This window comes from Callospermophilus lateralis, chromosome 4, assembly GCF_048772815.1.
Source record: "Callospermophilus lateralis isolate mCalLat2 chromosome 4, mCalLat2.hap1, whole genome shotgun sequence".
Classification (NCBI taxonomy): domain Eukaryota; kingdom Metazoa; phylum Chordata; class Mammalia; order Rodentia; family Sciuridae; genus Callospermophilus; species Callospermophilus lateralis.
Window position 1 is genome coordinate 47607249 of NC_135308.1, and position 26198 is coordinate 47633446.

At 36.7% G+C, this 26198-nt stretch overlaps 1 protein-coding gene across 1 annotated transcript in view; it reads right to left on the reverse strand.

The window, feature by feature from the left end:
* Positions 1-314: 314 nt before the first annotated feature.
* The window catches only part of Hgsnat (heparan-alpha-glucosaminide N-acetyltransferase), a 39204-nt gene continuing 13320 nt past the window's right edge, over positions 315-26198 (reverse strand). The window contains exons 3-18 of the mRNA XM_076853780.1: positions 24694-24830; positions 24365-24486; positions 22079-22148; positions 18967-19036; positions 17380-17489; positions 15022-15098; positions 13629-13659; positions 10943-11103; positions 9575-9690; positions 8991-9112; positions 8349-8475; positions 7027-7113; positions 4692-4769; positions 2898-2968; positions 2677-2789; positions 315-1888 (exon numbers count right to left, since the gene is read on the reverse strand). Coding sequence (XP_076709895.1) covers positions 1707-1888; positions 2677-2789; positions 2898-2968; positions 4692-4769; positions 7027-7113; positions 8349-8475; positions 8991-9112; positions 9575-9690; positions 10943-11103; positions 13629-13659; positions 15022-15098; positions 17380-17489; positions 18967-19036; positions 22079-22148; positions 24365-24486; positions 24694-24830 — 1674 coding nt within the window. The 3' untranslated portion in view covers positions 315-1706. The remainder of the gene's footprint in view (positions 1889-2676; positions 2790-2897; positions 2969-4691; positions 4770-7026; positions 7114-8348; positions 8476-8990; positions 9113-9574; positions 9691-10942; positions 11104-13628; positions 13660-15021; positions 15099-17379; positions 17490-18966; positions 19037-22078; positions 22149-24364; positions 24487-24693; positions 24831-26198) is intronic.

The window sequence follows — 26198 nt, forward strand, 5'->3', positions numbered from 1 at the left end:
CCAGAAGGCAGAGCTGGGAACATAGACTAGAAAGCTGTTTGTGAAATGGCAATAGTTGAAAAAATGGAATAAGTGGAGATGGACTCCTCTCACCACAGATGTGGTCTAAAGGAAAATTCCATCCCTAATGTTTCCCTTAAATATATAATTCTTCAGAAAATTCTAAGTATAATGATGTATCGTGTGATAAATGCTCTTTCTCCATGTGTTCTCCTACCTTCATTCCTAAGAAATTGTTTCTTCAGTTCTGTGATTTTGAGCAGGAAAGCTGTCTTCATGGTGGAAGATCATTTTAAAAAGACATACTCTAATGATAGTTTTTAAAAATATTTTTATTCTTATTTCTTTTGAGGCATTTTCTGTAACAAAATTGTTGTTCTGAAGATTTCAGAAAAGCTATTGATGTACCCTACCTCATCACAGATTAGGTAAACAAAGCCCTAATAGCCCAAGGGACTTGCCCAGTATCTTATACAGCAGGAATGGACAGCTGGACTCATAGTGAAGGCAGTGTGCATTTCTTTCTTCCACAGGTACATTCCTGGTACTTAGGTACACGTGGTAAAAATGGGAGTTCATAACCCACTTGAATCAAATGTATGAAATATGATATGTCAAGAGCATTGTAATGTTTTGAGCAACCAATAAAAAAAAGGGGGATGGGGATGTGGCTCAAGTGGTAGCGTGCTCGCCTGGCATGCGTGCGGCCCGGGTTCGAAACTCAGCACCACATACAAACAAAGATGTTATGTCCGCCGAAAACTAAAATAAATATTAAAACTTCTCTCTCTCTCTCTCTCTCTCTCTCTCTCTCTCTCTCTCTCTCTCTCTCAAAAAAAATTATTTAAAAAAAAAAAGATACTCAGGTAGTTACCAGGAGATGATAGGTAGGGAGATAGAAGGATAGATGCTAAGTACATAAGTAAATAGGAAAGTAAACAGGTAGATAACCAAGATGGTTGGGAATAATACATCTATATTTTAACTTTATTTTTTAAATGGGGGAAAAAGAGAAAATGGCTTCTGATAGGTATTTTTTGACTCATCAAAGCCTTGAAAATCTGAAAAAAAAAAAACAAACTTACTTTGGCTTTCCTAAAACATTAAATTGAGCCAAATCAAAAAATTGAGAAAACATTACAACACATCCATTCAATAAAGTTTATACTCTATCATGTCGGAAATCATGATTTTTGTTGTTGTTGGCATGCATGTACACATGCAGAAGCAATTTTCAGGGGGAAAAGAAGTCAGTAGGAATCAAACCTTAGATTGTTACTTTTGTTTGTTTGTTTTGCAGTGATGGGGATCAAACCCAGGACCTCACCTAACAAATGCTAGACAAGCACCACTGAACCACATCCCCAGCCCTCAAACCTTAGACTGTTTTATGCATCATGGATGCAAAATACCCATAGTAAATCCCTTCTGGAAAGTTAAGTGAGATTTCCTTACAATGAAGTTCCAAATGCATTCATTTATGTAGAAGATGGAGAAAAGATAGACCATACCATTCCAAATATATGTCACAAATATACAGAGTTCTGATGACCCATGTCAGAGTAAACCAGCTTGAGCACCTTCTCCCAAAATCTGGAAATACATCCCACTGTTTTTATAAGTGATGATTCCCCTCAATATAGGTTCTTTCAATACTTTACCTAGGCCCACTAGAGTCTTCCAACAACACACTTGAGTGGGAGCTATCAGATTTTCCAAAAAATCTTCTTTTTATAGAGAATGTAGGCAATGAGCACCCAGAGAGCAGTGGCGACTATGTTCTGAGTTAGATGTTCTTTGTGTGACTGATTATCTTTCAGCTTCCACTGAAAGGGGAAGTAGTCCTCAAACACCTCGTGGCCAACATATACCAGAATAGAATTCATTCCTTAAGGAGAGACACAGAAAATAAATTTCTTCCTGAATCACATTGGATCATCTATTTAATTTCTGAAATGAGTTCAGTAAAAACAAAAATCATGCACTTGTATTACTGACTGCTGCTGAGAATAAGTGATGCATATTTGAGATATTAGATGTGAACTGTGTCTTTAATTTACTAGAAAATATTCATTTTATGATAAATTCTTTTTTCTATTTTTTTTTTTTTGTATGTGTGTGGGGGGGGATTGAATCCAGGGCACTACATGTGCTAAGCACACGTTCTACCATTGAGCGATACCCTTCAGCCCAACAATGAATTCTTGAATATTAAATATGAAAAGAAAATTACAACATTAACTTTTTTTAGACAGAAAACTTGAGGTACAAAGAATGTAATTATTACTAAAATCAAAAAAGCTAAAATGAGTCATTGAAGGAATCTTAGAACTGCACCTAAACTATTTCATCCCTCTCTTGATATTTCTTAAAATGCCTAATCTTAGAGGTAGTACATGTGTGTTAAGAAAGTCTCATTTCTAAGTATTAAAAACTAAGTAAAATGCGCTGGATTGTTTCTGATGCTCCACAATTTGCCACTGTCTGGAAGTACAGCTTATTAATTGTCATACAATGACTCAGAACCTAAATGGGGAGGGCCTCTTCAGAACAGGCCAGCTGTCTCCCTCAGTGTGTTCCTTGGAAACATGGTGGCTCCAGTCCCTAGCACCAGGGGAGCTCAGTAGGTCTCTGGGCCACCATCAGCAACTCTGTTTGCATTTAGAGGTGACTTACCTGGATAAAAGAAGGGGGCTCCTGTCCACAGTCCTCTCACATCAACAACTGGGTATAGGACCAGCAGGATGAAGAAGGCAAAAGAGCTCAGTGTGGTGACATATGAAATCGACCTTTAAGGAGTTGAATGGGTGAGGTACTTTAGTGTTCATGAGAAACACAGCCAATTTTAACACGAGAAATTATCAAACATTAAAAGGACACTTTTTTCCTATACTTACCAGAGATTTTTGTTGATTGGAATGAAGGCTTCGTTTTCAGAACCTTTTGTCAAAGCAACAGAAATAAGCCCCTATAAAGGGGAAAGGAAGTATGTTAAAATCTCAACAATTGTGTTTCAAAACCAAAAATTAGTTATTGAATTGCCTTATATTTTACTCTTTTGACTGGGAACATATTTTAAGATGTATAACCACAATGTACTCTTTTTTTATTAGAGCTTTATAGTTAGTAGGTGGGTTCATCCCAACAAACTCATACACGCAGAAAATTCTATTTCAGTTCATGAGCCCCCCTTTCCCTCCCATCCTCCCTCCTCTACTCTAGACTTCACCTCACTTGTCTATTTATATTTGATGTATATTTATGTTTGTATAAAGGTGAATACATACACATATATTTGTGTATAAAGGTGAATATATGTGGCATATTCACATAACATGATTGTTAAAGAAGTCATTCTGCGATGCCTCCCCCTACCATCCCACTCTACCTCTCAAGCTCCTTCTTCTACCTTACTGAGCCTCCCTTTATGTTATCCTATCCTCCTATCCCCCTTTCCTTCATTTTACTCCAGCTTCCACATGAGAGAAAACATTCGACCTTTGAGTTTCTGAGCTTGACTTATTTCAGCTAGTGTGATATTCTCCATTTCCATCTATTTATCAGCATGCCATAATTTCATTATTTTTTATGGCTGATTAGAACTCCATTGGGTATATATACCACAATTTCTTTCTCCATTCATCTATTGATGGGCACCTAGGTCGATTCAATAACTTAGCTATTATGAATTATGCTGCTATAAACATTGAGGTGGTTGTTTTGCTGTATTATGTTGATTTCAGATCTTTTGGGAAAATACTCAGGAGTGGGATAGCTGGGTCATATGGTGGTTCTATCCCTAGTTTTTTTAGTAATCTCCATACTGAACAACATATTTTTAAAGAATTAATTCTTTAAAAATATGTTGTTCAGTATGGAGATTACTAAAAATCTGCAGTATTCCTCTGAGTTGAAGAAGGGAAGCTAACTGATAAATTATAGTGAATCCTAAGAGGAAACATGATTGCAAGATTAAAGGAAAAAAATCAAATTTTCAGTTATTTTTCTACATATAAATCTGGAAGTTGGGACTTACAAAATTGTTGTTATTTACCTAGTCTTTCTGATAAACATGCAGAACCCATACCTCATACATTTCTTCAGGCATTTCTCATTCCAGTATTTGATGGAAACATTGTCTTATTTAAAATTTATGTTTGTATAAAGGTGAATATATACACATATATTTGTGTATAAAGGTGAATATATGTGGCATATTCACATATATTCATATATTTATCTTCTAAGAAGATAAATCTGAAAATTTAGATGTAAGGATTTGTTCCTTCTTGAGAATGGGGGTGGGGCTCAGTGGTAGAATATGAGCTTACAATGCAGGAGGCTCCAGGTTTGATCTCTAGCACCAAAAATTTATATATATATATATATATTTGTTCCTGTTATTCAAATGAAGCCTATTCCCTATCACAATGTGGTAACAGCTTCTGTGCCAGTGTTGCTAAACATTTTATTTCTTTTTAAATATACATGTGTGTGAAGAAAATCAATCTTTTTTAAAAAAAAATTTTAGTTGTAGATGAACACAATGCCTTTATTTAATTAATCTATTTATTTTTAATGTGGTGCTGAGGATCGAACCCAGTGCCTCACATGTGTTAGGCAAATGTTCTACCTCTGAGCCACAATCCCAGCCCAATCCCATTCCTTAATAAGGAATGTCCATTACTTACTAAAATAAAACACCAGACAGTGAATCGGATGAGGATGTCTTTGGTCTGATCTTTGTAATACAATAGTATTTTTCCTGCCTAGAGAAGAAAATAATATGACCAAGAGAATCACTTAAGATATATATTCTTATTTCATATTCACCCGTATTTTCAATCACTCAACAAAGCACACTTTCAGACACTGGGATCACAGGAAGAATGAAATTTTACCTCTGTCCTCAACTAGTGGAGACTGAGAGAAACAAGAGACCAAAAAAAGATGAGGTACCTCTTCAGGGAAGGAGGAAGACATCTGAGACGTGGTACCCTTGAGCTGAGGCTACAATCATGAGATGGTCAAGCAGGAGGGACACTCTGAGCATAATGGAACAGCATGCACAAGCATGTCAAAAAGAGTGCAAAAGCACCACAGCATCTCTAAAGGGCTGCAGAAAAATAGAGGGAGGCACTGCAAAAAGGTAGGCTTTGTAGGTCTTGCTTCAAGCAGGCTCTTTCTTCCATAGGTGATAGGGAGCCAAGGAAAGTTTTCCCCCAAATGACAGGATCCAGCTCAGACTAGCCTGCTAGCTCATCCCATGTGGCAGCATTACAAAAGAGGGATAGAGACAGAATGGAAGTGTGGGCAGGTAAACTAAAAACACTAAAATAGGTCTTTGCATTAAATTGAAAATTAATTTTTGGAAATATCAGAGGATGAGAAAGTGTTAATAATAATTTATAATAGCTACAAGTTATGAAGACTTTTTATGTGCCAGTTCAAAGAATTATATACAAATTATTTAATCTTCTCAACATCTCTATTCACTATGCTACTGAAGCCCAGAGAGGTCAAGTAATATGCCTGAGGTTACCAAGTTATCAAGTGGCAGAGCTGGATTCAAAGCCAGGCAGTACAGCTCTAGGTCTGCACTCTTAACCTCTACATTAGACTGACTGCTCCAACAGGCACAGATTGACCTAGAGAGCACACAGTGAGGTTCAAGGAATATATCTAAAATCATAATATAAAGTGCTATAGAGACAAAGGCAGGATTTATAATTATAAAATTATTTAATCACCAAAATATACATGGTTTGGATCAATATAGGAGCCACCAGCCACATATGACTATTTATATTTTGAATTAAATTAATTAAAAAGAAGTAAAATTTAAAATTCAGTTCCTTAGTCATACTAGTCACATTTCAATTACTCAAGAGCTAACCAGGCAAGAGGCTGCCCTAATGGATGGCACAGATAAAAACTCCCATCACTGCAAAAAGTTCTATTAGCACTGATTTATATGTTTTAACACTCTCAGTTCATTCCCTAAAAAATGATAGTTTCAAATATCACCAGTAAAAACTTTTGGAAGAAAAATAGAGACTACTCAGAATTTTAACAAAATTTCATGTGAGATAGATCAAGAATAACCTGTATTGACCTTGTCAATTATAATTTATAATAATATACATGCATACTATGTCTAGCTGTGGTACACACACTGAGGAGGCTAACAAAGGAAGATGATATGTTCAAGGCCAACCTGGGCAACTTAGCGAGACCTGTCTCAAAATAAAATATTTAAAAGAGTTGGGAATATAGCTCAGGGGTAGAGAGCTTGCCTAGCATGGGTGAAGCCCTGGGTTCAACCCCCAGTACCAAAAGCACGTGTGTATAGCTAATCACTAAGGTGAAAAGAGTGCAGAGCCTCTGGGAGGTGATTATGTATGAGAGATTTTATGTCCTTATAAAAAGTCTCAAGATAAAATGTTCCTTGTCTTTGCCCTTCCACTTTCTACCACACAGGACATAGTGCTTGTCCCCTCTGGAGAACACACTGTTTGAGGTGCCTTCTCAAAAGCAGAGACCGGACTTTCACCAGGCAAAGAACCTGCCAGTGCCAGCACCTTGATCGTAGACATCCCATCCTCCAGAACTATGAGAAAGAAATTTCTGTTCTTTATAAATTATCCAGTCTCAGTTTTGTCACACAAACACAAACATTCCAAGACAGAAAGAAATGTGATAAGTAACATGGTGACTTCCTAAGGTTACCAATATCCAAACACTCTGCACACCCCACAGGGAAATCTTTTATCCAGAAATTATGGGGTTAAGATAAGCCACATAAATAATATTTTTAGAATATAATAATTATACCTAACTATTTGTGCTCAATTTTAACAAATTCTAGTTTTGCACAATCTGACAAACCCAAATAAAATTTATTAGACCAGTAACACAGAGGAAATGCTTGTAATTGCTTTGTTTTATTGAAATGCTTTCAAATTAGTGATGAATCAATAATCATAAGCTGTTAGAAAAACATATCCTAATAAAATAAATAAATACCTGAACTCCTAAAAATGCCATCACGATGGAATTGATGGTTCCCAAGATTCCTTCTGGATCGTAGGTCACCTTGGTATGATAAAGGACCTTAACAAAGTAGAACAAGAAAGTAGCACTCACTCACTGACCACAAAAATGAATGTAAGAAACTCTTAGATTAAATGCAAACTTGAAAGAATTCTGGTGTTTCCAATGTTTCTGGGTTTCTTTTTTTTTCTTTTGGATTTTGCTACAGAAATCCATTACCCTAACTTATGGAGATTCTAGGCAAAATACTCCAGGTTATGAAAGGTATATATAGGGAATGCACAGCACCAGGGATAAGCCATGGTTCAACAGCAGCTACTTCAACTCCATCTGGCTTGGAACAAGCCTGGCGCCACAAGCCTGACAAGTTTCAGGTGCAATATATTAGTCTTTGTAATATGCATACTTATTTTCTTTTTTACCAACCCTATTGTAGCATCAACAACTTCCTATCTTCTTCTTTCTTCTTTTAAGGAAAATAACCCCTAAAAATACATTTAGGTGGGGGGGTGTAACTCAGTGGTAGAGTGCATGCTTAGCATGTACAAGGCCTAGAGTTCATCTCCAGCACCTCCCCAAAGCATTCATTACCCCAGCTGCTAGAAATATTAATTGCCAAAATTTCTCAGCCAAGTTTCTCTTCTGGATTGTCTGTGACTAAAGTCAGCTGCTAGGCCAGATACATGGCTCAGTGGTGGAGCACTTGCTTAACATGCACGAGACCCTGGGTTCAATTCCCAGCAAGGTGTGGGTGGGGAGAGAAGTCTACCTATCTAGGAATCACCCCTTTGTTGGAAGCAGTTCATATCTGACAAGGAATATAAAGGGTCTAATTTCTCAGCACACACAGAGCAGTTCTGACGTGTCCCCAGCTCCAAATGAGATTAACTGGGGCTTTTGTCAGAACCACAGTGCAGTTCAGCTTCTCCCTCAACCAAGTCCCGCTTCCTTCATTCTTCAACAGGGATTGATCCACCAAGGACTTCCCACTACACTTCTAGCACGTGAGGCTCTTTCTCAAACTCCACTGCCTAGAAATCTGACCTGAGATATATAGAAAAGCACTAAAGTGCTACTCATTTGATACAATGCATTATCACTTTATCCTTAAAAATAATGTTCATCTACTGCCACATAATGAATGCTGAAGTCATTAAGGTAGACAACTTTTAGTTTCCATCCCATTTTACATAGCTAAACATTTTACATGGTCTAAAAATGGTTGTTCTTTTTATTTTCCCTCACTTTGGAGACCCTAAGTTTCCCAGGTCCAAGGACTTGCCAGTCTCACGTACTGCTGAAGAAGGGTGCTGGTAAAGATGATCATCTCCCAGAAGCAGGCGATCAATGTAGCCAGCAGCTCCTCCTGTACAATTTGGATATTTCCCAAAATCTCCAATACCACCAGGGCCAAGATATCCACTAGGAAAGTGAAAAACATACTTAAATTATGAGACTTCAGGGGCTAGGGTTGTGGCTCAGTGGTAAAGCACTTCCCTTGCACATGTGAGGCACTGGGTTCAATCCTCAACATCACATAAAATAAATAAGTAAAACAAAGGTATTGACTCCATGTTCAACTAAAAAAAAAATTATAAGACTTCAGAAGGCAGAGTGGTATATAGTGACTATATGCAGCCCAATTCAAAGATCCTCAAACATGTATAAGCCAAAAACATCCCTCTGGCTCCAAGCATTCTCATTAATGCTCTTTTGACTTGATGGCTCCCTGCATGGATAAGGTAGTAAACACAATTTCTACACCAGCTGACCAAACACCAAACTTCTCTCCCAATGCCAGGTATGCCCCAAAGGAGAAGAGTGAAATAGAATTCCTCTGACTTGAGAAATTTGAAAACTGTAAGCCCAGAACCTCTCACTTGGCAGAAAGTGACATATGAAAAGGGCTTACTTATGTAGGGCAAGGGTTCACTTACGTAGGGCACCCAGGAACTGGTAATAAGAACGTTAAGCCCAGCCAAATGCTTTCCAGAATCAGAATGAAGAGCCACTGGGGCCAGCTGGCAGTGATGTCTCGAAGAAAAGGGCAGCTTCTCTCCTGAGGGCAGAAGAAAAATACACATATAAACCAACTGCAAACAGAATAGCACATGTATTTGGGAAATTCCAAGTGATTATTCTTTTGATCTCTATAGTAGTAATTCAAATTTTTATCTAATACATATAAAGTTTGTCTATCTCTCTCTTTCTCTCTGTCTCTGAAATATAACAGTAAAACTATTAGTTAAAAAGAAATCAGGGGGCTGAGGATGTGGCTCAATAGTAGAGCACTTGCTTAGCATGCATCAGGCCCTGGGTTCAATCCCAAGCATGCAAAAAAAATAATAATAACAATGATAGAGATTAAATAAAAATAGCTTAATAAAGGAGGGAAGGAATACATTTGATTAGTACAAACACTATTATAATCAGAACTTAAAAAAATACTAAAAACTACAAAGTGAACTTTTTCACGTCTCTTAAAAAAAAACGAAACAACAACAAAACCGTGATTTCTCACCAAAACACAATTTTCAAGCATGGGTTTAGCAAAGAGGAGCTCCAACACAGCAACCACAAAGTAAGTTACTCCCAACCGCTGCAGGACACCAGGAATTCGTACCTTATCCCAAGACACTGCAGAAGATACAAGTTAGGTAAGGCATTACCCCAAATTTCTCATTGCACCCCAAAACAATTTACTTTTTTAATGAAGGGAAGACATACTCTTATTACATCTAAATAAGTCTTTTTAAGTTCTTGGAGCAGAAATATACATAGTCAGAAGACAAGGCTCAAATCCAAGCTCCAAGAACAGACCAATACGTTCATCAGAAGGATGGTCAGGAATATGGCTCATCCTCAAAATATGAAGCTGGCCGACTGGGAGACCAAGAACAAAGGTGTCTTACTCAGGAGACAAAGATAAAACAAAGATAATCTTTGGCCTTCAAATCTACCAGGAATCTGCAGACCCAACACAAGACAGTGACTGACTCTCCTTGCCCAACAAGCTCCGGGACTGTACCAATGGAAGAGTACAACCCTATAACAAACCTTGTGATGAATACTACTGGGAGCAATGGAAATGCATTAAATCAGCTTTTAGGTGACACCAACCAGAAATAATCTCTACTTCCTCTTAGTGCCTATAGCCTTTCAATAAAATGACTTATTGCCTGGGGGCTTGATTGGCTACTACCCAGACATTTGTGTCCTCTTTTGCTAATGACGGAGTAAGCCCCTTGAGGACAGTGACTACTGCCTTTCCTGATTCTGATACTGGTATAAAGTGCAGAATTGATATCCTTTCTTCAGCTATCCTGTCTCACTCACTGCAACCAACAAAGTAATGACAAAGACATCATCCTTCCCAGTCAGTTAGCATACAAGGGATGCTGAAGGTAAATTCTTAAACTATCACCCCAAACTATAAGTTGGTGAATCCAAAATGGCAGAGTAGGGCCTTGAGAGCAAGGTAACCTGATCTGGCCCTCTGCCCTGCTCCTCATGATCCAGAGAAAACACATCAATCTTTCTTGGCATTGGATATTTCTCTCATATACCAGAAGAGCTTGAGTAGTTCAGATTGCTGCCAGGTCTAAAATTCCAAGATAATAATAATGTTGATGATGCCCAAAGTTACACAAGTATTGTATGTATTCTTCTAAGGTTGTTCTTTTTTGCAGGTACCTGAGATGGAGGAATTACATTTCTTTCAAATTACAACATATAGGCCTGGGGGTGTAGCTCAGAGGTACAGCACTTGTCCAGCATCTGCAAGGACCTGGGTTCCATTCCGAGCACCACAAAAATAAATAAATAAATAATAACATGATTTTTCTACTTTCAAGTGAATATATACCAACAAAAGGGAAAAAACACTTACATGGACCAAGACAATAATTGGGATTCACGATGAAAATTCCTATACAGATTAACAGGAAACTCCTCCATGCAATTTTCCCCAGCAATTTGAATTTTGAACATCCTCGCTGCAGTATAGAAGTCATTGATAGAAAAATTGAAGATCCCATAATAAATACAAACCTAAAAAACAAAACATGCTATTAATAGGTGGTCATTTTGTATGAATATGTAACAACAAACACCATCATTGTATACAACTACAGTGCACCAATAATAAAAAGTGGGTTAAAAATAGGTGGTCAATTTCTAATTTTTTATCTAAATATCATTAATATTTTATAATATACTACATGATAGAAGCAGTACATTCAGTTTAAAGTAGCCAATTATGAAATCAAGCTGGGCTAATAACAGAGAGAAGACTCAGAACATAGTCCTGGTGGGCTGTGAGGTTTTGACAACATATATCCAAGTTCTATTTTAGGAGGAAACTTCTTTAGTGTTAAGTGTAATTGCCAAGGACAACTCTCCCAAACAGTTGTCAAAGAGAAATTATAAGAAAGATGTCACAATCCAAATAACTGATTTTTTATTAGCATACCTTCACAGACCTTGAGAAACAAGCCAAACACTTCAATCATTTCTAAATCCACTCCTGCTCCCTCCAAAAATGAAAACTTAACTTTTTTCTCCATTTAGACAGTCACACGTATTTCCCCTTTCTTTTATCATGCAAAATTCTCTCTTTAATGAAAATTCTAATATTAAGTTTCCTAGTTATTTTGCAAAGGGTTTTGGAGGTGAGAACTTGCTCTTGCTGTATTCTCAGAGGTGCCTTAGCTTCCTTTCTAGGATCAATCTAATCAGAAAATTCCTGTACAAACAGGAACTTTCCTATAGGGAATCCCACAGGGAATATACTTAGAGAACTACCAGGTCCCTGTAGTATGCTGTTTTTAAATCTTTTGGTTATAGACCAAGGAGAGGAATAGCTGGGTCAAATGGTGGTTCCATTCCCAGATTTCCAAGGAATCTCCATATTGCTTTCCATATTGGCTTGCACCAATCTGCAGTCCCACCAGCAATGTATGAGTGTGCCTTTTTCCCCACATTCTCGCCAACACTTATTGTTGTTTGTATGCATAACAGCTGCCATATGACTGGAGTGAGATGATATCTTCAAGCAGTTTTGATTTGCATTTCTCTAATTGCTAGAGAAGATGAACATTTTTTCATATATTTGTTGATTGATTGTATATCGTCTTCTGAGAAGTGTCTGTTCAGATCCTTGGCCCATTTGTTGATTGCATTATTTGTTTCTTTGGTGCTTAGCTTTTTGAGTTCTTTATATACCCTAGATATTAGTGCTCTATCTGATTTGTGAGGGGTTAAAAACTTGCTCCCAGATGTATGCTCTCTGTTCACCTCCCATCAATGTTTACAGCAGCACAACTCACAATAGCTAAACTGTGGAACCAACCTAGATGCCCTTCAGAAGATGAATGGATAAAAAAAATGTGGCATATATACACAATAGAATTTTACTCAGCAATAAAAGAGAACAAAATCATGGCATTTGCAGGTAAATGGATGCAGTTGGAGAAGATAATGCTAAGTGAAGTTAGCCAATCCAAAAAAACAAATGCTGAATGTTTTCTCTGATATAAGGAGGTTGACTCATAGTAGGGTAGGGAAGGGGAGTATGGGAGGAATAGATGAATTCTAGATAGGGCAGAGGGGTGGGAGGGTAAGGGAGCGGGCAGGGTATTAGCAAGGGCAGAGGAATGTGATGGACATCATTATACGTAGTACATGTATGAAGACACAAATTGGTGTAAACATACTTTAGATATAACCAGAGATATGAAAAATTGTGCTGTATGTGTGTCATAAGAATTGTAATGCATTCTGATATTGTTCATTTTTTTTAAAAAAATCAATTAAAAAAAAGAGAGAACTATCAGGTCTTCACCTATGTAAAACTGCCCTACCCATATGCCTCTCAAAAAATCAAGACTTCATCAGTGATGAAAAATGGAACCAACGATATATAACAATCTTCTGGTACTCTTTCTTAATGATGGAGCGAAGGTGCTCAAAGCATCACAGCAAAGACACAAATTGCACAACATATACAAAGTGTCCCTGAACAAAAATGAGAAGCCCTGGATGAACAGAGTATGGATAGCACTATTAAAATAAATTTCAATTTATTACTGTCACTGCTTGCTACATATTTATCATTATTTACAGACATACTATGTTTCTTTCAGAAAATATGATTTTATATGCATTTTTGGACTAGTAGAACTTAACTATATATTCAAAATTTATAATATAGGATTTTAGGATCTAGTATATCTTATCTGTTCAGCATAATGTTCCCTAAAAAATCACTCATCTTTTGGGATAGGGTTGTAGCTCTATGGGAGAGCATGTGCTTAGTGTGCACAAGGTCCTGGGTTGAATCTCCAGAGCCACAAAAGAAAAACAAAAAATACTTATCTTTTCTACACACATGCACAAACATGAAGCCAAGCATAACAACAACCCATTGATGCAACTTTTGGAAGGACTCCATAACAGCCAACACAGGCCTGTGGTGCACAACTCAAGGGTGGTCTCAGAGAAGGCCTCCAGCATCATTTGAAAGAAAGAAATAGAGATGCCCCATGGAAGAGTTGATGGTTAGAATGCCAACTCACCATGGGAACACAAGGTCAGCCACTGTCAGACCTGCAGAATAACACAAGCACAAATGGAAAGAGGATCCTTGAATATAAATACTTCTTAAATTCAAAATGAACATAATTGTAATTGACACAAAAAGTAAAAATAACATAGAGGGGACACACACACACACACAAACTCTCTTGAGACTCTGCAGCCATTCCATGGGCTTGGAACATTTCCTGGCCATATCTAAACATGGGACAACAAATTACAAGTATGTAGACAAGTCTGCTAGCTTTACACAATGCTATTCAAAATTTATTGCTTCCCCCACCCCCAAGATGTTCTCTATTTTGCAGCAGAATGTCTAATGGATAATGTAACTGTAAATATTCAGCTGCATAAAAAGGAGCTAACACTTAGGCACAAATGGGAGACATGACTCTTTTGTTTTAAAATAAATACTTGAATATAATTTGGGTCCTACAAGTATTTGGGCTCCAGATCTGATGCAGAGGTGCCCATGGACCTGCAATGACATCATGAATTCCCTCCCAGTAATCAATACATGGAACCTGGGTACCAATGGTCAAACATGATCACAATGAGCCCCATATATATTTTTCCCCAGCCCTCTACATATATGAACTGTCCAGGAAAAAGACTACTGGAATTTCACAAAAATCATTGGTCCAGCCAGGTGCAGTGCTGCACAACTGTAATCCCAGCAACTTTGGAGGCTGAGGCAGGAGGATCGCCAAGTTCAAAGCCAGCTTAGCAACTTAGTAAGGACCTAGGTAACTTAGTGGGATCCTGTCTCAAAAGAAAAAAAAATAAAAGGACTGGGGATGTGGTTTAGTGGTTAAGCACCTCTGGGTTCAATTCTCAGTACAAAAAAAAAAAAAAAAAAATCAGTGGTCCGTAACAGGTAAGTATTCTAAATGATTCTCTTGGTTCCTAGAAAATCTATTCTTAAACCAACTGCCAAGCCAGATTACAACTATGATTCAGCACCACTCAGATCGATCCCAGTTTGAGAGCACCAAAAAGGACCATGAGTCTTAAAAGATAGACTCCCCAAGAATATGGTAGCTGTCATATCTATGACAATGATCATTTAAAACCAAATTCTTCACATCTTCTGCTGAGTTCCAAGTGTCAACAGAAATATTTAGTTTTCCTGTTACTCTAGTGAAGCATCCACAGATTAGAGATCAGATCCACACATTAGAGATCTGCAGCACACAAGAAACTAAAGGGCCCACAGAAAAATCTAAAGGTCATTCTCTGGGGGAAAGAGCTCAATAGCTCAGAAGAGGTTGGTAGGGCCTCATCTCTGAAGCCCTTAGAGGAAATGTTGAATGATTCTTCAGATGCCAATTCTCTGAATGAAACTGCAAGCAAAGTTACCTTGAGGTAACTTACCATTCCAACTTGAATGTTTGAAGTACCAATATTTTCCTCCTCCATAATTAACAAAAACCATGAGTATGAGAGCTAGCCTGTAAAGTCAACAAAAAGAACACTTTCATGGTCTGCAAAGTGACAAAGAATGGTTGAACTCCAAGATATTCCTTTATACTTACAAGGTTAGTCATGCAATAATGTGATTCTACACAGCAGTTTGTAACACCAGAAGAAATATAAAGGCAAGACACTATTGTCCGCAACAATTTTCACAACAATTAGGATCATCCACTAATGTTCTGTTGCAAATATTTCCGACATGTTTTTTAAAAAAATTTTGTACTTTACTACTAAGCTATATAACTTGGGAACACAGCAAAACATTTCCAGTAACTAAATTGTGTGCCAATAATTTGATGTCTCAGGTTAAAGAACTGTTATAGAAGGTACAGAGTCACTGGAATCAAAGAGCTAAGGACTCATATCCTGTGTCTTTTTCTCTTATTAGTCATGAGACCTTACACTAAGATTCAATTAATTCTGTACAACACATGACTATGTGGTTGGCATATTTGGGGCACTTAATAAATGCTAGCTTCTGTTCCCCTATAAATATCTTCAAAACTGGCAATGATGATTGGAAAGAAAGAAGAAAACAGTAGATTCTGAATATGCTATCATTTGGTGCTAACCGTGCAGAATGCAGAAAATAAAGACTTTAGTATATAAGGGAATAATTTGTGGGGCCTCTGTAACTCAACTAACTGGAATCAAATTCTGGGTTAGTACCTGAGTGACCATGGGAAAATTACTTAACTCCTTGGCTCAATTCATCTGTGAAACAGGCATATTAAAAGTGTGTACCTGGGGCTAGATTGTGGCTCAGTGCTAGAGCACTTGCCTAGCCCATGTGAGGCACAGGGTTTGATCCTCAGCACCACATAAAAAATAAATGAATAAAATAAAGGTATTGTGTCCAACTACAACTAAAAAATAAATAAATAAATAAATTTAAAAGTGTATACCTATAGGAATAAAGAGACTAAATAAATTAAGACAAGTTAGGGAAGTGATAGCTGTTATTTGGATATGAGATATCTCTAAAAAAGTTCATGTGGCAATGCCCAAAGATCTGATTAGATTACAAAAGCCATAACCTAATCAGTGGACTGATCCATATGCTGGATTATTGGGTGGTAACTGAGGGCAGGTAGAGCGTGGCTGAAGGAAATAGATCAATTGGGGAATATACTCTGTCCCTGTCCTCTGCTGCTATGAGCTGAGCAGCTCTCCTTCACCACACCCTTCCACCATGATGTTATGCCTCACCTGGGCTCAGAGCAATGGAGTCAGTTAATCATGCATGGACTGAACCTCTGAAAACATGACCACAAGATAACCTTTTTCTCCTCTAAGTTGTTCCTGTCAGGCATTTTGGTCACAGTAATGAAAAACTGACTAACACATTGGCACACAGAACTTTAAAACTGTTAGCAAATTTATTATTGTCATTATTGCTATATTGTTTTTACTTGAGTATCTCTAATCTAAAATGCTCCAAAAACCAAAACTTTTTAGTGCTGAAATGATGCCATAAATGGAAAATTCCACACCTGACCTCATGTGACAAGTCACAGTCAAAATGCAGGCATGGGGCTGGCAGTGTAGCTCAGTGGCAGGACATGTGCTTAGCATGTATGAAACCCTACATTCAAAATTTCCAGCACCAAACAAAACAAAACAGGCACACTAAAAAGACTGTCTGAAATTACCTTCAGGCTATGTTTAGATGTAAATGAAACAAAACTGAATGGTATAACTATGGACTTGCTATCAAAAGAGTCTGATTTTCAAATTGTTCCACCAACAGTGAAGGATGACCACTTCCTCTTCCACAGGCTGGTGTTTCATTTCTGGACTTGTATGTCTTCTAAATTGTCAAGCTACTGATTGGACATGGGTGGCCCAGTTTATAGTCCCAAGTATAGCCATTTGCTCAAATGCAAATGACCTTAACTCAGCAGACTGTATACAGTAGTGGAAACTGGCTCTGGCCTTGTCCTACTCCTCTTATCAATGTACTATAATGGACATCATAACAATTTTCTTTATTTTTTAAATTTGAGTGCTGGGGATCAAACTCAAGTCCTTGTATATGCTAAGCACACATTCCACCACTGAGCTATATCTCAACCACTTATCATGACAATTTTCAAGTAAGGAAAGACTGCAGACTTATTTTTATATCCAAACAATACTTTCTACCCTAGAAAGTAATGGATATGTAAAAAATATCTCAAGTTAAGTGTGTTTACGTGTAATTACATAATCCATCAAGGACCTGTGCCCACCATGTCACAAGGGAGCCTCACATACCCCCTGAATGTGTCCACACAACGGAGACGGTATGGCGAGCCCACCTGGCGCCACATTTCTGGTTGGATATCACCACTAAGAGGGTCTGCCCTGCTTGGGGACCCCAGCTCCTTTAGAAAAAATAGAGAAAGAGATGACAATCAATAAAAGGGAGGAGTAAATTTCATTACTCAATATATTAGGAAAAAATATTAGTGGAAAACTAAAAATAGTTTTCTGAATAATTATTTAGTTTTGGTTAGTTTTATTTTGGTTTTCCACTTTATTTGCTTCTGGTGAATTTTGTTGAGTAAGTACAAGGACAGAAGCAAACATGCCCATAATTTATTAGCACAAATTTCATGAAATATTTAATCATTAGAGTGGGCCATTGGTAATTATAAAGTTAATGTCAATGTCCCATATTCTTTGGTTTTGATCTTGACAATCTTTACTTTTTTTTTTTATTCTATTTTTTTTTATTGGTTATTCAAAACATTACAAAGCTTGCAGAATCACATCGGTTACACATTCACATTTTTACATAATACCATAATAGTAACTGTTGTATTCTGCTACCTTTCCTATCCTCTACTATCTCCCCTCCCCTCCCCTCCCATCTTCTCTCTCTACCCCATCTACTGTAATTCATTTCTCTCCTTATTTTTTTCCCATTCCCCTCACAAACTCTTATATGTAATTTTGTATAACAATGAGGGTCTCCTTCCATTTCCAAGCAATTTCCCTTTTCTCTCCCTTTCCCTCCCACTTCATGACTCTGCTTAATGTTAATCTTTTCCTCCTGCTCTTCCTCCCTGCTCTGTTCTTGGTTGCTCTCATTATATCAAAGAAGACATTTGGCATTTGTTTTTTAGGGATTGGCTAGCTTCACTTAGCATAATCTGCTCTAGTGCTATCCATTTCCCTGCAAATTCCATGATTTTGTCATTTCTTAGTGCTGCGTAGTACTCCATTGTGTATAAATGCCACATTTTTTTTATCCATTCATCTATTGAGGGGCATCGGGGTTGGTTCCACAGTCTAGCTATTGTGAATTGTGCTGCTATGAACATCAATGTGGCAGTATCCCTGTAGTACGCTCTTTTGAGGTCTTCAGGGAATAGTCCGAGAAGGGCAATAGCTGGGTCAAATGGTGGTTCCATTCCCAGCTTTCCCAGGAATCTCCATACTGCTTTCCATATTGGCCTCACCATTTTGCAGTCCCACCAGCAATGTATAAGAGTACCCTTTTCCCCACATCCTGACAATCTTTACTTAACTGAATGGTTTGAACAGTGCTGCCTCCAGACTGGAAAATGTCCCCACTGAAGAAAGAGAAGGGTGGAGCCTTCACAGAAGCTGAGGACTAGGCAACTCTTTATTAAGGAGTTAGCTAGGATGTAGCTCAATGGTTGAGTGCTTGTCAGCATGTGCAAGGCCCTGGATTCAATCCCTAGCACCATGGGGGTAAAAACTTGGGATCCTCAACCTGGTTTTTCCATAATGTAAACAAAGTTTATTGAGCTGGGTAATACTATTTACTAAATAGGAAATTAGGAACTCCAAATTTAGAAAACCAGACAATACATGATGTATCCAATAACTCACAGAATTGATAAGGCGATCAGTTTCTCGAGAATTTATTGCCTTAGAAATCCAATTACTGAAGTCATCCAAACTGTAAATACATAAAAGCTTTAGTTAATTCATTTTCTTTGGTAGAATTTTCAAAACAATTGGATAACATATTGAAATAAAATTAATTGAAGGTTCATGTTTGTATTAGTTAAAGAGCTAAACACTGAAGAAGTTTTTTAACAACATAACAATAGAAATGAAAATTTATAGCAGCCATACTTATAAGTATTTGACCTTTACAGAATAACTTCCTCATCAATAAAACATAAACAGTGATGAAGACTCTAATGAAGAGTTGTGAAAGTATTAATGATATTATTAAAATTAAAAATGCAAATAATTTGGCAACAACCAAATTAATTACATTCTTACTCAATATAAGAATGACTCAACACAGGATACAGCACCTGTGTGATACGATGACACAGTGATGAGAATAACAAGACTACAGGCTCTGAACAAAGAATGAAGATAAACTATTATATACAAAAAGCAAAAACCCAACATAGATGGTTGATTGCAACTAAGTAAAAATGCATGTGTGTGCACTGAAAAAGTGTGAAGGCAACTTTGTAATGATTTAAATACTATATTGGGTTCTTTTTCCCCACATGGCTGATTTAATCCAGAAAAAAATCCAGATGACATTAAGTTATTATATGATTAAGAAAATATAAATATATTAGCTGGTTGTTCTTTAAATAACATCTTCACCCGGGGAAAAAAACTTTCAAAAAGTGTACCTTAGCCTGGAAAAAACAAAACCACTGATATGTATTGCATTAATTTTGCCACATCTGAATTACCTAATACATAAAATTTTTTGTTCTGTCATGAAAAGTTTCAAACAGAATGAGAAAAACTAGCACACTGCATTGCCATCATTCAACTCCAACAAATATACCCACACACAGTCAATCTTATTTCATCTATACACTATCCACCACCCTCATTTCTGATTAATTTATAGAAAAATCCCAAAAATAATTCATTTCATCCATAAATAATTCAATATGTATCTCTAAAAGATAAGGACCATTTTTTCTTCTAAACATTATCATGTTAATATGTTAAGCAGTAATTCCTTAATATCATCACATCGACAGTTCAGTTTTGATCCTATAAATTATTTTTGACAGTTCAATTGTTCAAATTAGCATCAAAATATAATCCACACAACACACATATTTGTAATTTCTCTTTTACTCGTACAACACAATTCCCATTTCTAGTTTATTCAGCATTAATAGTGTCACTATCACATGAAAAATCTTAAAATAGATATACTTAAGGAAAGGCAAAAAGGAGAAGTGGTAATTCTCTTGCACGTGCTTGTTCTCCAAGTGAAAGCAGAGAGACTTTGTTCTTTCTACCTTTGCTGCTTCTCTTCTGGTTCCTACTAATACTAACTTCCCCAGACTTCCATGGGTATGTTGGAAAGCAATGGAGCAAGAGTAAGGGACTGTAGTTTTGTGGACAGTAACACTCTGCCCACAGGCAGGAGCGGCAGAACCACATGCAATAGAAGTTTCAGCCCCACAGTGGGACAAGGTGGAACTTTTCTTTGCAAGTGCTTGAGCTCAGCTCTCAATTACTTTAAAAAAAATGGAACAGAACCATTCACAAAATAAGCACCTCAAGTGAAAGCACATTAACAAGACACTGGAATATAGGTGACTCTATGACCAGTGTGATTCTGCAATCTGTACAATCAGAAAAATGAGAAATTATACCCCAATGATCCAATGTATGAATTGCCAAGATCATTGTAATGTCATGTGTAGCTAAAAAAAAAAAAAAAAAAGACACTGGAATAGGCTCTGCATCTTATCAAAGATTGTTAAGATGATACTCTAATCCAAAAAAACACAGAACTCCTCTGAATTTTATTCTCCTCCTAGAATTCTATTCTGCCCCTAAAAAGCCATTAGGTTAAACATGTGCTTCTACAAAGCAAGAAGTTCTTTCACCTTTTTATACCAATCATGTTTTGCATACAAGGGATTAAACTATTTCTAAGATGTACAAGCTAGAAGGAAAACGGTGCATAAATTCCCCTAAAGTTTTAAGATTTCCTCAAACTAATCAACTTTTTTTTTGTACTGGGGATGGAACCCAGGGGCATTTTACGACAGAACCCCATCCCCAGCCCTTTTAATTTTTTATTTTGAGACACAGTCTCACAAAATTGCTCAAGTCCTCACTAAATTGCTTAGCTGGCCTCAAACTTGTGATACTCCTGCCTCAGCCTCCTGAAGGGATGGGATTACAGGAGTGAGTCCCCATGCCCAGCAAAGGTGAGGTTTTCATTTTTCCAATTTGGATACAGTTCACCAATAGTCTTTTGATCCTTCCTGATATCCTAACAGGATCGATCTTATTCCTTTTATTCCAATCAATCTTCTTCCTTTTAAAACACTAAACAACTTTGCTTCAACCAGGTCTGGATCAATTCTATGTTCAATTTTTTTCTTCTCTAGTCTACTAATTCACTCACCAGACTGGCTGTTAACTAGGCAGAGAAGAACAAATCCCCCAATTCAGCTAACTCTATAAAAGGGAGTCTGTGGGATTCTGAAGTACAGCCCCTCAACCTCCCTCTTTGCCCCCAGTTCCTGGGCTGGGAGAGGAAAGGAAAGTTGGACAGAGGGGTGGCCTCAGGGTTCAGAGGCTAAGAGGAGGAAGAGAGCACAACACAGCAGCCTCCTCCTAAAATTATCACAAGCCACTTCCACTCACTGAAAATCAGGAGGGGAGATTATTTAGGAAAAAAATATTACTCAAGTGTTTTCTTTATTTTTGGCCATGTGGGAGGATAGAAGGCAAACATTCATGAGAACTTTTGTCAAAATTTCCTTACAGAGACCATATCTTAGTCTATACTGGTTTTAATACCTAGGACTGGACTAGACACGGTAGACACACAAATGTTCACTTAATCAAATAATAATGTTCATGTTGGTATGCTTTTAGAGACTCTGCTAGGATGAAATAATAGTCATTTTAGGGATCAAACTATCCTTTCTGAGTATATTATTTCTGTGTTCTGCCCTCCACAGTCATTTCTTCTCCAACAACTTACCTCAGCAACAGCCTGAGGAAGGATATTGCAATGACGAGGGACAGACCAATAAGAAACGCAATACTCACGGCTATAAAAAGAAAAACATTATCACCAAAAATGTCATCATAGGAACCAAAGTTGTCACATCATTACATCTAACCTATCAATTAAAAATGAAAACAATATAGGAAAAGCCTACATTTTTATATTAAATTTCCTATAAACAAGAAACTACTCTGCATGAGGGGAATACTAATTTTTATTATGAAAAATATCAAACATACACAAAATTATAGGGAATTGTCAAATAAACCCATATATATCCACCACTCAAATTCTAGCATTATCAAGATATTGTCACTCTCAGGACTGGGGGTTAGCTCAGTGGCAGAGCATTTGCTTAGCAAGAGTGAGACCTGGGTTCCATCCCCAGTACTGCAAAAAGAAAACCAAGAAAAAAGAAAAAGAAAAAGATATCATTCTCTTCATCTATTACTAACTCTCCTCCCTTTTTGGGGGGGTAATGTATTTTAAAATCAATCCCAGACATCACGTCCCTACAGTATTCAGTATGCATTCAGTATGTACCTCTAATGCAAATGAACCTGTACAAGACATCAACCTCATGAACTTGCTGACATAACATACCTAAAAGGTGACAACATTGCTCTGGTAGTATTCTACCAAAAAATATAAAACCTTTACCTACTCATGGGAAAACATCAAGTAACTCCAAATCCAGGGACAGTCTATAAAATACTAGCCAGTACTCTTCAAAACTGTCAAGATCATGAAAGAAAAGGAAAGGCTGAGAAACTGTCCTAGATTGAATGAGATGAAGGAAGATCTAACAACTAAATGCATGTGGATCCTAGATTGGATCCTGGACCAGAAAATGGACATTAAAAGGGACAATTTGAAAAATTTAAATAAGCCTACATAGATCAGTATTGTAAGAATGTTAAGCGCCTGGTTTCAATAATTGTACATGGACTACTCTTACTACGATTATACAGTTTAAGGGTATAAGGGCAGCCAGGTAAAGGGTATTTAGGAGTTGTTTTGTTTTGTTTGCAACATGTTTGTAAACCTAAAACTATTTCAAAATCAAAAGTTTCTTTAAAATGCACTATTTCCTTAATATAACCACAACACCTTACAAAATTTAACAATAATTTTCTAGTACTGAAGAAGCACCTTCTGCAATTGACCATGTAAGTGGCGGATGTGTTGTGCTGGTGAAAGCCTGATCCCTCCAGTGTGAAGTTCCCCTTTTATCTGAGGATTTTTGCCTGAATCAATTATTTCATTAGGACTTGGAAAATATCCTGCCATTCGGCCACATTTGCTGGGATTCTAAAAAGAAGCCGTGCTCATCAACTAGTACAATTTGGTTATCTTTTTCAATTACAGTTAAAACAGGATAATGTTTAAATCTTTCCTTTCAACCGATACTTTTAAATCACCCTAATCAACACAAGGGCCTTAGTTACCTCCAAAGACAACCAAAGTATTACTTTGTTTTTGTTTTTAATTGGGGTGAAGGCCTCACTCTAATTTCATAATGATCCCATAGTTTTTATGTATCCATGATTTTTCATCAATGACATTTATTTTTATTTTTAATGCTTAAATTGTCCCACATTGGCCCTTTCATATTGTCTTCTACATTCTTCTGCAATAACTTTGGTCTCTGATATTTCTCTGTGAACTGCATATATTAGCGCCACAGGGATTCATTAGTTTCTCTTGAAAGGCAAGAGAACAATTATCTCAGGATGACAGATTTTCTTCAATGGAATTATTATAGAATGAATAATCCCTTCTTAATGTAAAGGGGACCTCTGGGCATACAGGAAGACACATACAGGAAGCACTACACCTTAAATCCTAAAACAAGGAAAGCCAATTATCCTATTTCTTACTTCTTTCCATTGAATTATTTTTTTTTACTTTTTTATGATTGATAATTAAGCTTAATAATGACATGGGGATATGTTGATATATTATACAATTTTTAATATATCACCTAATTTTCTTAGTGTACATCAGTGACACAATAAAAAATATTACAATTGGGCTGGGGGGCATAACAAGTGCTTACTAGCAAACACAAATCCTCAGGGTTCTATTTCTAGCACCAAACAAAAATATAATCATACCATAACTAAATGGTATAGATATCTGTAAGTCAGATTTTCATTTATATGCCATAGACTGCTTCAACTTACAAAGAGTACTCAAAAACTAAAACCTCTGGAAATGCAAATTTTAAAAAAAAATCAACGAAGAGCATATACATACGAAGGTCACTGTCAACTGGATTCTTATTAACAACTAGGTCACACGCAACTTCATTGACTCCATTGTGAGTGTCCTTTACCAAGACAGAATAGTTTCCAAATTCTCCAAATTTGTATTCCAGCCTACAATGATGAGATAAAAATATGACAAATGGCTAGATTAGGGACAGAGATGACTTTCCTAATTCACCAAGGGAAAATGATATTCCTTTCTGGGTATAGATCAGTAGAAATAAAATATATTTAAGAGAGTAAAAACAAAACCACATAAGAAAAAAAGTAGAGAGAAAACTCAGACTTCAGTTAGATCACATCAAAGCAAAAACGAACCTACAAACTTCTTTCTCTTCCAGGGTATCATTAATTTGTAGAACAGATCTGTGCTGGGTGCTGACGGAGACTGCTGCAATGCTGGGCTTCCCAGGTTTCCCACTCTGAGAAACATTTACCAGAAACTGAAACAAGCACTGTAAGATAAATGCACAACAGGTAAACTGTGAGGGGTTTTCTGCAGTGCTACAGACCAAACCCAAAACCCAGGGTCTTTAGCAGGGCTGAGTTATCCCCACAGCCCTGTTAGGGTATTTTTAGAGTCTCTGGGTTGTTGGGGGACATGACTACACAAATGAAAATCCTATCATGAATTTTCCTTCACACTTATGACTTAATGTAAAATTTACCAATTATTTTATACTAAAACAATGACTGTTGCTATGAATTAACAATCTTCACAAATTGGCAAGTTGAGCCTACATTAAATCTTGCATCCTATTTTTTTACTTATTATTTAACAAGTAAACTTCCATGATTCTATGTAACATACATTTTACAACACTTAATGGATGCCCCATATTTCAACCATCACTATAATTGTGTGTACTTGGGATGGTTTCAAAGCTTTTCTGTTTTTCCTTTTGATGTTTTTTGTTATATAAATATGCTGTTTTAAAAGATCTCCACATGAGATTCTCTTTCCTTTAAATTCTTTCCCTGAGGTAAATTTCCAAAAGTAAGATTACTAGATAAAAAGTAATCCTTTTAATGATTCCTGTTACAAGTGGTCAAATAGTACACAAATAAGAAAAATTACAGGGGCTGGGGATATGGCTCAAGCAGTAGCGCATTCGCCTGGCATGCATGAGGCACTGGGTTTGATCCTCAGCACCGTATAAAAATAAAATAAAGATGTTGTGTCCACCTAAAGCTAAAAAATAAATATTAAAAAAAGAAAAATTACAAACATATATCAATTTCTTATTAGTCTTGCTAGAATTTTTTATATATATCTTTATTTTATTTGTTTATTATTATTATTTTTTTAATGTGGTGCTGGGGATCAAACCCAGTACCTCACACTTGCTAGGCAAGTGCTCTACCACTAAGCCATAACCCCAGCCCATCTTGCTAGGATTTTTATATAATTCTTATATTTTTTCATTTACTAGGTATCTATATCACAACTTTAAGAATGAATTTTAAATTATCTAGAGATGAAATAGGTCAGTGCTTTTGCTATTTTGTTTCCATGGTGTGAGCCATAAGACCTCAAGTTCTCCTGAACTTAATCTGAGAAATGTCCCCATATACTGTAATAATAAATTTTTAACCATCTCAAGTATTTTTCCATTCTGCTACTTCCATTTCATCTTGTTATATTTTATTATTTTTAATTAAAGTTTTTAAATTTTTATATAGTCATACTAATCTGGCTTATTTCTTCTATTGCTTCATTAATTTAAAAACATTCCGCTTTTTTTTTTCTTTTTTTAGTTTGTGGGGTATACTTTTTAAATTTAATCCCCTGGGAATATTTGATAGATGTTTTTTATTTCCAA